Source organism: Anabrus simplex, chromosome 8 (genome assembly GCF_040414725.1).
Source record: "Anabrus simplex isolate iqAnaSimp1 chromosome 8, ASM4041472v1, whole genome shotgun sequence".
NCBI lineage: Eukaryota > Metazoa > Arthropoda > Insecta > Orthoptera > Tettigoniidae > Anabrus > Anabrus simplex.
In genome coordinates, this window is record NC_090272.1 from 11,141,759 (window position 1) to 11,158,315 (window position 16,557).

The window sequence follows — 16,557 nt, forward strand, 5'->3', positions numbered from 1 at the left end:
TCGGGCACGTCCCATTGGAATTGGGGAAGCTCGCTGGCTCTGCCGCCAGCAGAGTCAGAGGATAGTAGGGAAATAAAATACCACCGTGAGAAAAAAAGCTGGTCCCTTGCCAGGGTTACGGCGAAGACTGGTAAATGACCAGAAGCCAGAAAACATCTTGAGGCAACCTCTAGGGCTAACAACCCTAGTTGTAAAAGGATGGGTACCCGTACAAAGCAAAGTCAAGTCAAAAAGCATGATGGCACAACATTTCAAGAAACATACCCCAGGGGGTAAAACTTCGGATAAATCACTCGTCGTGAACGCCACAGCGCACGAGTCTCGTTCGGATTCTGGGGGAGACTCGACATTGTGCAAGAGACGAGTCGGAGCATCTCGGTGTACCCCGAAGTGTCAAAAACTCAGGCCAAAATCTAAAACCTTTCTAGCAACTTTCAACATAAATTCACTTACACAAACTGGCAAGCTGAAAACCCTCACCAAAGCTCTTCACGAAAATCAGATATCCATAATGGCCCTACAGGAAACAAGGTACCCAGATGAAGAAATTTTTTAATCCGAAGGCTGCCGATTTTTCAAGAGCAAAGCGCAAAGAGGAATCCTCAATGGAGCTGTGATGCTTGGAACCGCGTTTGCTGTTAGAACCAAGATCCTTAAATCGGTTGCAAATTTCGAACCTGTGAATGACAGATTGTCTATACTCACAATTGAATACGCGAACAAAACCTACGCCCTAGTTAACGCACATGCTCCTACAAACGATAAGAACAAGTTGTTACGGTGTGTATTGACACATTTAAACATGATATGTATTTTCAAGTGCTTGCAGCAATCGCTAAGCAAAAACCAACGAAAGTTCGATATAAAGGAACCGAAAGACTCCAAGTAATACGTGCTGGTGCACCGCACAGAGGACTTAGCAGAGCAGAGCGCAGGGAAACGTGTAGAGTGGGGTAATAGCACTATTCAAACGTCATGCCTCGAATAACCACAGACAGTGGTGATCACGTCCCAAGTCATGTGGCGATTACAATTATGGGCCTTTTCCCAAGAGGAATTACCGCGGTAGGTACATATGAAGAAAGGCAAAAGAGAACACCAAAATGAAAACTCCCACAAGCACAGGTTTTGAAAAAAATGAACATATATATTGAAACAACTTCAAAGAAATAACAATTGTTTCCACAATAGAGAGTAAGAATTTAGACCATTTGATACACCATAGAAAAAGGGAATCGTACAAGTTATTGACAGGTCTTATTTTGGTTCATACAGGTATCAAAAGGGGTAATCTGACAAACCACAATAAACCTTTGGCGTGCCCAAGTACGAGATAAGGGCTATAGGAATAAGTTAATATCTTCATTACATTCAAGTTCCAATATGACAATGTTCACATGAATGCCGCACAAAAAGCAGCAGGAAATTATGAAAAAAGGAACAAGTAACATAATACAAGTTAAAAGGAACTTTCCAGTGCTCGAAATGGCACGTAATAAAACAACAGGATATCCCCCTAAAAACTAAGACACACCTTTTTTTTTAAGACAAGTAGGCACTAGAACTTTCGAAACATACACAACAGACGAAGTCCGAATTTGGCAGAGCACCAAGCTACTAAAATTTTATTGGTATATTACGAGAAAATATGAATGGTAAACGAAAAGGAGAATGGAAGGAAAAAACGGGAAAGAAAATCCAAGCAGGGAAAGGGAAATGATCAGGCCATGAAGTCCACTTCAAACGAGCAAAAAAAAGTTCCTGTACAACAGTTCAAAACTTGAAGGTCACCATAGTATCGCTAGTCCAGCACACTTCCTCCTTCACATTTCCATCACCAAGTCTAAAGTCAACAGTTCGGCACAGCGAAATTTCGTAGAGTCCTGAAGGGACTATAGTTCAAAATCCAAGCATTAGCCAAGCCCATATGGTGAATGAGAGGGCGAAATTAAATGGATGACAATAATAATAATAAAAGTCTGCTCACCCAGTACGTAACGAAGAATAAAGTAAAATCGAAATGCACTCGGTCCAGCCGGTGCACTGCTCAAGCTCCCACTGCCGATTACAACATAGCAATCACACCTGATCGCCGGACAAGAGAAAGCGGCGAGTATATATACACGGAGCGAAGCGAGCTCGAGAAAACACTGGAACCAGGTGACGTCACGGTGATTGCGCGTGGAGGGGTAACAGACAAAGCAGTGGTGAGACAGCCTTGTAAGCTGAAGGTTCATGGAACAGCGCAATATAGTGTGCACTAAATCGGAGCGGAGAAGCATGCATAAGGTAAGCGAAGTTGAGCTCGTAACAAAGTTTGATCCAGACGAAGTTGATAATTTCTGGGACCTACTGGATGAAAAATTAAACAAAATCCCCAAACACCGTGTCAAGCTTCTTTTGGGTGACTTCAGTGCCCAACTAGGTCGTGAACAGAAGTACAAGAAAGTTATAGGAAATTATCCTGCTCACAAAAGAACCAATCCCAACGGCAAAAGACTGGTGTCCATTTGCGAAAATCACAACCTGCAGGTCATGTCGACCCACTTTCGCCATCTACCCAGAAAGCAAATGACTTGGCGTTCTCCCGTCCAAGCTCTCAGAGAGTTCCAAATTGATCATCTTGAAATCTCCAGGAGAAACAGCCCTGAGATTATGAATATCAAGGTAAAGAATGGCCCCCCTCAGATCATTATATGTCTCTTATCAAATTCAAACCAATTCCCGCAAACACAAGGAAGACGACCAAACAGATCTCACGCTTCGACAATGATAAACTTCGGCAAAGGGTCGGGGAGTTCCAGGAGAAGGCTAGACCAAATGACTGTGACTTTAACAATACCAAAAGTCTTCTTGTTGAGGCCGCCAAAGACGTTGCAGGAATCAAGAGAAGCAAAAAGCATGCCTGGTGGAATGGTACCTGCGAATCAGTCCTCCAAGAAAGACTCAATGCGTGGAAACAGTACTACTCTACGAAATCAGAAAATGATTGGGAAACCTACAAAACCCAACGTGCCCAAGCAGCTAGGGTGTTCAGAACCGAGAAACGTAAATACGAAAAATCTCTCATTGAAAAGATAGAACAAAACTTTAGGAAGAATGAAAGCAGAGAGTACTACAGAGCCTTCAAACGCAAACTCACTGGCTATAAACCACCATCTCTATGCTTTGAGCGAAAGGACGGCACACTGGCGACGTCAAATGAAGAAAATTGCAGCATTCTGGCAGATTACTTCAAGAATTTACTTAATTGCTCTAAACCGCAAAGCGCCATTGAGACCAAGGAACCCTTTCTCAGGTACCCAGATTCCAGACCACCCGACAGAGATGAAATCAAGCGCCACGTTGCCCGTCTCAAAAATAACAAAGCACCGGGGGAAGACTCAGTAGTAGCAGAACTATGGAAATATGCCCCAGAGGAATCGCTCGATATCTTGAAAAAGCAAATAGAAGAAATTTGGATCAAGGAGATCCTACCCGAAGATTGGAAAATAGCTTTGATCCATCCATTACACAAAAAAGGCAGCATGAAGAACATCAACAACTACAGAGGAATATCTTTGCTACCCGTGACTTACAAACTTCTATCACTTGCCATCCTGGAGCGTTTGAAAGCACAAGTCGAACATCAAATAGGTGAATACCAAGGAGGATTCAGAAAAGGTCGCTCAACAGCTGAACAGATCCAAAATCTCAAAACGATCATCAGATATTGTACACTAAGGTCCAAGCAGTATGTGTCTGTCTTTGTGGACTTTAAGAAAGCGTACGACTCCATTGACCAGGAAGTTCTGCTAAACTTCTTAAATGAATTTGGAGTTGATTTGAAACTGGTGGCATTAATTAGAGCCACCCTGACCGATACAAAATCCAAGGTGAAGTTCCACGGATGTCTCTTGCATTCCTTTGACATCAAAACAGGAGTCCGACAAGGTGATGGGCTATCCCCGATACTCTTCAACTGTGTTCTTGAAAAGATCAGCAGAACCTGGCGGGTGAGATTACAGAAAACCAACTACAGTCCATTGAGAATAGGAACCAAATCCAAGGGGATCGCAACAGACTGCTTATCATTTGCCGATGATATTGCTGTTCTCTCAAACGACATAGAAACCGCTAGAGCTCAAGTTGAAATTTTAAAGGAAATTGCCGAACAAACTGGTTTGCAGATATCGTTTGAGAAAACAGAAGTAATGACTAACATCAAAGAGGCTCCACCAAAACTCGATACAAAATACGGGGACATCACCCGAGTAGACAAATTCAAATACCTGGGTGAGAGCATCATGAAAAATGGGCGGACAAAGAAGCACTTCAGGAGCGAGTACGCAAACTGGAAATAGCCTACCAAACATCCCGCACAATCTACAACAAAAAATGCCTTTCCCAAAACACCCAGATACGTCACTATGAAACAGTTCTGAAGCCAGTAGTTCTATATGCAGCCGAAACCCTGTCTCTAAATGCCAACAAACGACTCCTTGAAGAATTGGAGAAAAGAGAATGCAAAATTGTGAGAGGAATCTTGAGATCAAAGTACAGAAATGGAATCCATCAAAAGAGATCCAACAAGGAAGTCTACAGCAAAATAGAGAAAATTACCGACACAATCAGAAAAAGACGGGCACGATTTTACGGTCATCTGAAGAGAATGGACGGAAGAAAGTTAACTAAAGAAATCTTTCACTTTTTTCATTCAAACCCCAAAACCACAATTCCCTGATTTAGAAATACCAAAGAAGACCTGCAAATGCTACATATCTCAGCTGAAGACGCCCTTAACAGAGATCTCTTCCGCAAGAAAATATTGACGAATGGGCTAAACCGAGACGAGCAACCGAAGAGAAGACACGGTGCCCCTTGGACAGAGGAGCGTAAGCAGGCCCACTCACAAAGATTGAGTGAAATTTGGGCTCTAAAGAAGGCCAAGTTCAGTGTCAAATGCCAAGGTAACTAGAATATGCAACAAGACTTAACATGGTCCTTGATGGCCCTAGCGAATTATATATATGTAATGTTTTTTGTTTTACGTCCCTCTAACTACTCTTTTACCGTTTTTGGAGGCACTGAGGTGCCAGAATTTAGTCCCGTAGGAGTTCTTTTACGTGCCAATAAATCTACCGACATGAAGCTGACGTATTTGAGCACCTTCAAATACTACCGGACTGAGCCAGTATCAAACCTGCCAAGTTGGGGTCAGAAGGCCAGCGCCTTAACCATCTGAGCCACTCAGCCCGGCGAATTAACATTTAATAGCTGGACAATTTTCCTCCTAACATGAAGCCTACTAACAGAAAAATCTATAAAATCCCGGCTTTAATCTGAGAAGAGGGGTAAAGAAAGAAAAGTATGAAAATGTTGTCGATAGTGATGCTTTAAGGAATATTTACGTACAATTAGAGCAAAAATGTAACATACCCTTGGTTGTGTTGTCGAGGATTTCTAAAGTCGCTGGCCTGGAAATGATCTGAACAGATCTTATAATTCTTATATTCTTATCCCTTCTTTCTTGTACACCTTGTCCAAATCGCTTCTGTGACATTTCAAAACCCACAGATCACACCTACAACAACACATCAGTATTGAAGGTTAACTGCTGCAATATAGAATAAAATATGCGTATTACATTTTATGCCAGTTAAAATATGGGTCGAGCAGGTCAGAAGATTATGAAGTACTATGAAAATTTCTGTCACTGGAAGAATGTATTGTAACCTGACAAACCCCGGTCAGATATTATTATTATTATTATTATTATTATTATTATTATTATTATTATTTATTCATGTGCATATTTCAATTATGTGTGTATTTAGCCGTCGCGGCTTAGTAACTCTTTTTGGAACTTTCGTTATTATGGATACTCTCTATATTTTATTTGAGACTAGTGTGTTTCGATCACTCAGTTTATCTCCCGGTTGTGTACGTGACGAGTCTCCGAGCGGGGGTTTACGTGTTGGCGGAGCTGAGGTGGAAAATTCCAGGAACTGGGCTATTTTAAGATGCTGTTGTGTTGGCTTGGGCTAGTGTGGTGCAAGCACGCGTCAGGAGTTGGAAGTTGCAGCTTGCAGTGTGCAGATGTGATACTGGTGGTAATCTGAGAGGTGTTTTGTACGAGTTGTGGGAAGATGTCCCATGCCATGTTGGGAGTTCGAGATCTGCTGTTGAAGGAACCAGGGAGAAAGATGCTGGAGTGTAACAACATTCTATGGTTATGAATGTTAGCCATATATAATTCTACGGAGAGTCTACGTAAGGTAACGTGTTGGGCCTTTTCAAACTATACCAACGCCATCAGCAAAGTGGAGTCCATTCTTGAAAAATGAGTCATGACTGCGTGTGAATATTTTGCGTTGCGGAATAAACTGAGTACCAGTTATTGAGAGAGAGTTATTTCATAAATTAAGACATTTATTATTTATATCAATATTCTCTTTATTTTGTTATATATGTTCAAGGGTGTATCACGACGAGCTCTGCTCGGATTTCTAGGTAAATACAGGTTTAATTGACTAAGTAAATTGTATGAGATTAATATATATTCTGTTTAATTTCTATGGGTGGGGGAAATTACCAGATGGACTCCTTTTCCAATATTAATTTTTTAGGTATCAAGTGATTCAGATCTCCTTGTCACAAGGCAACGACCCTGAAGATGAGTTTCAACAGCCGGCAAAGTTTAAGAATTATTTATTTGTATATTTATGGCTCCCAAATTCCATTAGTCATTATTATTTATATTTATATTTAATAGAGAGATTACAGTATATGCAAACACAATATTACTTACATGTTCTTGTCATGAGGGAACCTGAAGAACGACCGTGCATTTTTCTCTACTTCGTAATTACTGCAACCAAACACAGCACATACCTTTCCCCTCATGTTGGGAGGAGATATCAAGGAATGACACACACTACTATTTATGTATGTCAACTCACTGAAAACGCATAAATAACACCAAAAACTTCACACAAAAATACACGTGCTCTTATGAGAGAATCAGTACTGTTCAGGTCTATCCGCTAGAGTGAGCTCAAGTAGCTGTCCTTCGATATCTCGCTCAGTGTCGCGTATTATCTCTACTGTATTTGGTATAGTGCCTATGTGTAACGTCACTGGATCTCGGGAAACAGTGAAGAGAGAATGACATTCTATTATCCTCTACAAAAACGTTTCTCAAATCTGCAGAATGGCATCAAAACATGTGAGCCTTCGAATTCTTAGAAAGGCCATGGCTACTCAGTAGCAGAGTTATAACGCGCCTGCTGTACCTCTGACGCTTAGTAAAATCAAGTTTTATAGACAGTAGGAATATTTTCGTGATGGATCATCGTATTGTAAAAGTACGTGGAACAGGTATTGCCGGCAAATTTGCAACGGGTTCTCGTCGATGTTATGATGACAATTTTAAGTTAATGACCATTAAACACTCGGAAATGTATAATAATTGTGCAGCCGCAAGAAAATACGGCATAGGCCTAATTAAAGCCAATATTCGGAGTTACCGTTAAGACAAAAAGCTAAAAAAATGCATACTGCACAAAAAATGCATTCATTGGCCCGCAACAAGGACGCTTTAAAGAAGTCGAAGATGAAATTGTGAGGTATGTGCACAAAAATGCATGGGCGGAATTGCCATACCGCGGCGCAATAAACTCGTTCGTTGACTTTCAAAGTCCACGATTAAGACCTATACATCGCTAGCCACTGAAGTTGGCCGAATCTGGCAAGCAAGACGTGCGTGTAGTGGCAGCCAGTTATATCTGACACTGAGTGAAAGCAACAGTTTTATAGTAAACAAGAATATTTTCCTGATGGATCGTTGTATTGCAGAGGCACGTGAAATGTGTATTGCCGGCAAATTTTCAACGAGTTCCCTACGATATTATGATGCCAATTTTAAGTTAATGGTTATTAAACCCGCTGAAATAAAGCATAATTGTACAGCTGCAAAAAATACGACATAACTAAAGCCAATGTTCGACGTCTACAGTCTAAAAATGCGTACTGTATAAGAAAGACATTCATATGATTTTACAAAGCACTTTTTAAGCCTGATTAAAATTTTTTGAAGGAAAAAGTAGGGGTCGTCTTGGATTCAGAGAAATACCGTAATATATATTTTTTCAGAATGAAATTAAACAGACACTTTCACGTAGTATCGGATTTCGGAAAACAACAAACAAGTAAGCTGCAGTGTGGATATTATCTGCGAAAACCCAAATTTTGAACAAACTAATTGCCATTTCATAATGAATTTAATGAGTATGAGGGTTTTCCCGACTTTTACAAGAAATCGGATATAACGACAATCCGCTATAGCGAGTAAATTTTTCGCCGTTATGAATTCTCGCTATAATGGACTTCTACTGTATTTCATCCATCCCTGCTGCTTTTCCTGTTTCCATTTGTTTAACAGCCTATGACTTATTTTGTAGAAAACTGAATTTTAAGTACAAACAAATGTTTGGCTTTATTTTGTGACAGAACTAACAATTTGCTCATTATTTTAGTTTTTACAAGATGAAACATGCAAGTTCCATAAATGTATGTCTAGGCCTTGATACAGGCTAGGGGATGAGGTGAAATGAAATTTATATGCAGTGTTGTTTGTTGGTTTTTGTAGCTCATTTGAGGACCTATTGAAGGTGGAATGAATGGTGGTGAATGAAATTGGACAAGGAGACAGAAGGAATCGGCTGTGGCCTGTGAATAGGAACTGTCCCGGCATTTGCTTGGAAGTGAAAATGGGAAACTACAGAAAAGCCGACAGTGGGGTTTGAACCCACACGTCTCCATAGCTGTAGCACGGCCATTCTGCTCGGTATGCAAGTTCCGTAATTATCCACATAATGATGGCTGCCATTGTTGAAAGGTTGAAATATCTTATTAGATCTATGTTCAGGCCAAATATCAGAAGTAGCCGGGCTGAGTGGCTCAGACGATTCAGGCGCTGGCCTTCTGACCCCAACTTGGCAGGTTCGATCCTGGATCAGTCCGGTGGTATTTGAAGATGCTCAAATACATTAGCCTCATGTCGGTAGATTTACTGACACACAAAAGAACTCCTGCGGGACTAAATTCCGGAAAACCATAAAAGTAATTAGTGGGACATAAAGCCAATAGCATTATTATTAGATAATCTTTCCTGTCCTGTCCTTTGCACATCTGTTTATTCTTATTGTGGGTCTGATGATTTTGTTGTTTGTCTCTTTAAAACACTGCATGCTTTATTAGTAATTTTTGTTCTATTTCAGTCACAGTGGAGATAGAGAGAGCACAAAGCTCAACAAGTACCGATGTGGAGTGTGCGGAAAGTGTTTCACTCGTCGTAGTTATCTTGGAACTCACGCAAGGACACACACTGGAGAAAAGCCTTATATTTGCATGGTTTGTAGTCGTGGATTTGGCCAGCGGATACACCTTACCAAACATGAGCGGATTCACAGCGGTGAGAAGCCTTTCGATTGCAAGGAGTGTGGCAAGCGGTTCATCCGTCGTGGATATCTTGTAAAACACTTGCGGACTCACACAGGTGAACGTCCTTATCACTGTTCACAGTGCAGCAAGAGCTTTAGTCAGAGGAATCATCTTACTAAACATGTCAGGACTCACAAATAGGGGTTTTGTGGTCTTAAACAGCCAGAGCAAAAGTGAGGTACTTCGTTTTCAGACTTTGTAGTTTTGGCATACAGTGTCTGCGTAGCTCAGAAATGTAATGTGTCTTAGAAAAGTTCTTAACCCTTGTCCTTGTCCCATTGCAACATGTGATTATGCAGAAGACACAGTCTCAGGCGGTGTGACGTCAGGAGAGAGCTGAATAATGTAATGTTGCCTAGACAAATGGCGCTGTGAATACGGAACTGGAAGGGTCGGTCAGCTGTAGCACTCTTGATGACAGTAACGTGAGTACTACTGATATTAGTCACTCTGAAGAGTATGTGCAAATGCTACAAAACCTTTGTCACAGTTTGAGTCTAGGTTTCAAGATGTAGAAGCACTTTCTAGTACTTTCCAAATCTGGGCAACCTCATATTCAGTGGATGTCAACAGTGTTCCTAGTAGGTACCAAATGGAACTGTGAAATTTACAATGTGAGGGTTTGTTGAAGGGTAAATATATATATATACAAGGAAGACTTGGCAAATATTTACAGGAATGTCTCCCAAACCAGATTTCCGAGATTGTGTGCACTTGCTGCATGGATATTATGCATGTTCGGTTCGAGTCTTTTCTATTATGAAACTTGTTAAGTCCAGATCCCGAAGTACCTTGACAGATCACAACCTAATTTGCAGTCTTCTGTTACAAATTGTCCAGAATTACACCCTAACATTGAAAAAGTAGGCAAAGAAAAATAAAACAAAAAATGCAGGAAATTATCTACGTAATTTTTCTGTATAGCTTGCTTCTAAATTGCAGAGAAAATGTCACATTCTATTCTTTTACATTCAATTCACAAAGTATACATTTATTATTCACCTATTCACTACATACACAAAACGTGGTACTGTATACTTTGTGAATTGAATGTAATCAAGTTGTCAACACGGACCGAAAAATGAGATTAATGACTTGTAATTCTATTCTTTTAACGTTATAACATGGCTCTCCTTCATAGAAACTAGAATTGTTGTAGATAATCTCAAAACATAGATCCAAAATTGAATTGTTGATAATCTGTAACCAATTGTGTAATTCAAACAATCAGCATTAACATTATGATTCCAAGATATCGGTTGTGTTATTAACACCAGATTTTGTTTCCTGTTTCACCATCATCACTGTATCCCACGCCTATCACACCCTTGTCCCGTATGGCTGCGAGTGCAGTGACGTCACACAACTGTACTCCTCATTACTGCGAGCATGAACAGCATTGCTTCCTATCCTGCCCTGGCTTACCCCATTCTCATCGCTGTGGTGAGAGAAAGTGACATTTTCTGAAGTGGTAATAAAGTGAAAGAGAAGGAAAATATGAAAACAGACCTGGCCTGTGGTATTCAGGGTACAGTGTCTGGGAACATCATGGTGCTTCAGCCCTGATGGATTTGCTCAGCCCCAAGTCCTGCACATAACTTGTGGTCAGTGCATCGAATCTTCTCAGCCATTATTCTTGACTTTCTAGACCAGGGATGCTGTATCACAAACTCCGTTCTCAAGTAGGCTGAATGGACTTCGTACCAACCCTCAAATGCAGGTAAAATTCCCTGACCTGGCTGGGAATCGAACACAGGGCCTCCATGTAAGAGCAGACTCGCTAGCTTTAGATCGTGGAGCTGGCCTGGTAACATATAGCTAATTTAATTAAATCTCAGCAGTGGATTGCCCGATAGATTTTGTTTCCCTGCTGTATGGTAAAGTAAAATGGTATTTCAAAATCAACACTCAGGCATTCTGAATGACATTGACTTAAAATGCCTGTACAGTACTGTAATTGAGATGACCTGCAGGTACAGTGGACTATATCCTAAGTCATATTGCTTGGTTTTCTTGGCCGGATCCACCGTCTCTCATATTATACGAGGGCTATTTTTTTTTTCAAGGTCCAATCGGTCGCGACAGTCAAACACCCGCGAATATATGATGAACCGCTGCGCAGATGTGTTGCGCAGCGTCTCTGAAATGACCGTTATGCGCCTCACCTCAGTCCCGTCAGTAGTGAACGTGTAGCACGCTCGTAAACAGGGCTACAACGATCGCTTCGCCCGCCAAGTGTGAAGTGCGCGGTGTAATTCGATTTCTTCAGGCTGAGGGTTGCAATGCAACCGAAATTCATCGCCAAATAAGTCGTGTGTATGGTGAAACGTGCATGAGCGACAGCAAATTGCGACAATGGTGCAGGAACTTTACAGCAGGGCGTACAGACGTCCATGATGCAGGCGGCCAGGGAAGGAAGCGTGTGTCAACCGATGATCCTGTTCAGCGTGTGGATCAGGCAATTTGAGAAAATCGTCGGTTCACAATTTCTGTGTTGAGTGCTTCGTTTCCTGAAATCTCCAGGTCAGCTCTCTACACAATTGTGAGTGAGACACTTCAGTACCGCAAACTTTGTGCGAGATGGGTTACGAAGATGCTGTCTGACCGTCACAAAACACAGCGAATGGGCGCCGCTTTAGCGTTTCTCCAGCGCTACCATGATGAAGGACCGGATTTTTTTGAACAAAATTGTCACAGGGGACGACACATGGGTTCGTTTTGAAATGGAAGAAACAAAAGAGCAATCCAAACAGTGGATGCATTCGCACTCCCCGAGTAAGCCAAAGAAATTCAAGCGAATGCTGGCTAGGACAGCGTTTTGACACCGACGAGGCGCTGCAGACTGGCGTACAAAGATGGTTACAGGCGCAGGCGGCGACGTTCTATCAAGACGGCATTGACAAGTTGGTACCACGCTACGACAAATGTCTCAATCTGCGAGGCGACTATGTTGAAAAATAGCTGTGATGTATCAGTAAGTGTTACTAATAGAAAAGTGTCAAATTTGTACTCCTGTTTCATTTCGTGACCAATCGGACCTTGAAAAAAAATAGCCCTCGTACAATGCCTCGGTTTCCTCATGAGGCGGAGTGAACCCGGTTCCAAATATCATCATCTTCATCATTCGCAGCTTTCTTATATGCTTATCCAAGCAGCCTGCCTACATCATGAAGAATTGTAACCATGTATCTTGAGTTTTCATGCAGCCAAATTCTAACTGTTCATAATAAGCAGGCAGGTAGCATCTAAGAATCTATGTGATAATTATATGCAGTGGAGTACCAAAATTGTGATATGGTTGCAACTTTCACCATATCAGTTAACTGAATATTTTTTTAATGCTTGGGCATATCCATCAAGAGTCAGAAGCACAGGATCTGCTTCAGATGACTTGATGTGTGCCAGAAAATGTGAAAACCACTTGATGAAAATGTCACTTTCCAGTCTGATTTGTTTCAGGCCAACCTCATACATTGTATATTCCTCACTCTCAGAGAAATCAGTAGTGACCTGTGGCACTAAGATGATTTGTTGGAGTGCTGAGTGTCCTCGTCTTGTGCAGGCCTTTCTATTTGATGCCCATAGGCGACCTGCGCATCTGGATGTGGGATGATGAGATAGGGAGATGGTGAAAATTCTGATTCGGTTGATTCTGGGATACTCAACTTAGGAGTGTGGGTTGGGAACCACGGTTCCCCTTTAGTTAATGCGAGAGTGTGTGTTAACTGGGCAGACAGGAATGTGTCCATTGAGAATTACATTAAACAGTGCCCTGCTTGTGTGGCTCTTCACTCAAATCAACAAAAGGAACCACTTATGTCTGATGAAATATCACAGTTACCATTTTATAAAAAATAAAAAAATAGGATTTGATAGAGGAGATATTCATGGCAAATCATACATAGTAGAAGTAGTAGATTATTATTCAAAATTATTTGAATGTGTGCCTCTGAGTTTAAAAACAGTCAGTTCAGTTACTGATCTTCTTACAGTTATTCTTAAGATCTGGAATTCCTATAACTATTTTTTCTGACAATGTGTCATTCAACAGTTAAAGAGTTCAAAAGTTTCTACAAAGAAGCAGACATAGAAGCAAATTTCATTAGCCCTGTCCATTGTCAGTCTAATGGGCTTGCTGGAAAAGGAGATGGTATTGTAAGGAAACTGCTTAAGAAAATAAGATTCCAATAAGTTTTGGTATGTCCTACTGCAGCATCGGAAAGTACCTGTAATTGTTATAGGTTTTTTCTCCTTCCTTACTAATGTTCAGCAGAAGATTGAAATCTTAATACCTACATCTACGTCAAATTAAAATAATAAGAGAGTTATTCCTCCTTTTCAATACAAATTAAATATTGTTTATTGCTATTCATCCTCTGCATGGATACGGCAACAGCTGACATACAGACTTCACATCCCTGGACCCTTCTTTATGCCGATGATGTGGTACTTGCACAAGAAACCCGTCCTGAACTCCAGCATCAGGTTCAAACGTGGAAGGACAGACTGGCTGAAAATGGACTGCACCTCAATATCCAGAAGACAGAATACCTGGAATGTGGCCCCCAAACCAGAGGTACCATAAGTATCAGTGAAGAAGACCTGCAGAAGACCATGCAATTTAAGTACTTAGGATCCGTTGTCACCTCAAACTGTGACACCACTCCTGATACTCGGATGAGGGTAAATGCAGCTTGGCTCAAGTGGAGACAGGTCACTGGAGTCCTCTGTGATAGAAAGATGCCTCAATATCTAAAGGCAAAAGTTTATAAGAGTGTGGTACGGCCAGCAGCGATCTATGGGACTGAATGTCGCCCCATGACGAAACAACAGGAGCAAATGTTGACAACCATGGAGATGAAGATGCTTCGATGGTCCATGGGGCTGACCCGATGTGACCACATAAGGAACACGGACGTCCGGCAAAGGTTTGGTGTCGCGCCCATCATAGACAAAGTGAGGGAAGCCCGTCTCCGCTGGTACGGCCACGTCATGAGAAAACAGGACGACTCAGTTGCCAAAACAGCGCTCCACATCAACCCAGAGGGAACAAGACCACGAGGAAGACCGGCAAAGAGATCGACTGACAACATCAGGGCAGACATGCACAGTGTTGGCTTAACACCAGAAGATGTCAACGACAGACAGAAATGGAGGAGATGTAGCAAAGCAGCAGACCCTGCAAGTCGGGATTAATGCTAAGAAAGAGAGATTAAATAAACATTTAATGGGACTTGTTTAGACCTATTTAAAGGTCATCTTCAGCCATATCTCATGTAGAACAGAGTATTTGAAACACAGTGGTTTTAAAGATGGTCTTAAAACATAGAAGTTTGACACTATGAAAAATAGTTTTTAGAATTTCCTGAAAACACTTTTGTTGTAAGAAATTAGTTCACTTAGCTGTAGGAATATACGAGAAGAAGAAGTTTTATAATATTCTTCTTTTACCAGGCAAGTTGGTCATGCGGTTAGGGTCGCGCAGCTGTGAGCTTGCATCTAGGAGATAGTGGGTTCAAATCCCACTGCCGGCAGCCCTGAAGATGGTTTTCCGTGGTTTCCCATTTTCACACCAGGCAAATGCTGCGGCAGTTTCCTTTCCACTCCTAGGCCTTTTCTATCCCATCGTTGCCATAAGACCTATCTTTGTCGGTGCGACGTAAAGCAAATAGCAAAAAAATTATAATATTCTTCATAGTATTCAAGAGCGTAGGTTCGTTCGTAATCTGTTTACCCTCCAGGGTCGGTTTTTCCCTCGGACTCAGCGAGGTATCCCACCTCTACCGCCTCAAGGGCAGTGTCCTGGAGATTCAGACTTTGGGTCAGGGATACAATGGGGAGAATGACCAGTACCTTGCCCAGGCGGCCTCACCTGCTATGCTGAACAGGGGCCATGTGGAGGGATGGGAAGGTTGGATGGGACAGGGAAGGAAGTGGTCGTGGCCTTAAGTTAGGTACCGCGGAAAACCACTTCCAGGATGGCTGAGGTGGGAATCGAACCCACCTCTACTCAGTTGACCTCCCGAGGCTGAGTGGACCCCGTTCCAGCCCTCGTACCACTTTTCAAATTTCGTGGCAGAGCCGGGAATCGAACCCGGACCTCCGGGGGTGGCAGCTAATCACGCTAACCACTACACCACAGAAGCGGACCAAGAGCATAGGTACAAATCAAAATTCACAGTCTTGACGAGATGTGGAAATGGGCATATATGCATATTGTTGTTGTGGTTCAGGAGAAAAAGTCTTTTGATATTCTTCCTATCACTGTGAAGCGTAGATACATACTTTAAAATCATTGACAATCTTGATGAGATGTAGAATTGAGCATATATGCAAAGTATTGTCTTCGTTAAAATGTGAGATGAACAAATATATTTTTGCAGTGGGAAGGAAATTCTATATAGTTGTGTATAAAGAAAACAATGTAAAAACTATTGAAGGTATCCATGGAGATTAATGACTTTAAAAATGAGGGTGAAATGGCACTTGAAGATATGAATTAAGTTTAAAAAAAAGCTTTGTATTAAAATGGTGGGATGAATTCTCATCTAATACTTCGGCAGCTGGCATAATGGAAAATAGAAAGTATGAGTGAATGAAAACATTACAGATGTTGCATACTTATTAACCACGTCATTGGCGGTCTCACTACGCTGTACAACACAGTGTTCCATTTTAAAGAATCAGCAAGGTTTTTTTTGTCAAGCAAAACGGCCTTTCAGACGAGAGGATTTTTTACCTCAATATGTTTTTTACTTTAACAATCATGATCATTGTATTTTACTTCACCAATATTTTTAATTTTTTTATGTAATGTAATAATTGATCTTCTACTGAAGATGGCTTTGAGATTAGGCTGAAACATGTATAGATATTATCCCATCTAACAGATGGTTTGTTTTGTATAGAAAAGGAGGATCTTATAAATACTTTTTATTTGTAAAGTAAGATGCTCTGTCAATAACATTACACTATTTTTGCAATCTAGTGGGAAATTTCCTTAATTACTTTTGCACAACTGTTCGATGCGGGGAGGAATTGCAGACAAAGACACCTGTAATTCTTGGTCTACAG

General features: G+C 41.3%; 1 protein-coding gene across 5 annotated transcripts in view; it reads left to right on the forward strand.

Annotated features, from left to right (window-relative positions):
* Positions 1-10,736, forward strand: part of LOC136879003 (endothelial zinc finger protein induced by tumor necrosis factor alpha) — a 114,611-nt gene extending 103,875 nt beyond the window's left edge. For all 5 annotated transcript variants that reach the window (XM_068229014.1, XM_068229013.1, XM_067152687.2 and 2 more), the window contains one exon: positions 9,261-10,736. In XM_068229014.1, coding sequence (XP_068085115.1) covers positions 9,261-9,624 — 364 coding nt within the window. In that variant the 3' untranslated portion in view covers positions 9,625-10,736. The remainder of the gene's footprint in view (positions 1-9,260) is intronic.
* The last annotated feature ends 5,821 nt before the right edge of the window (positions 10,737-16,557 follow it).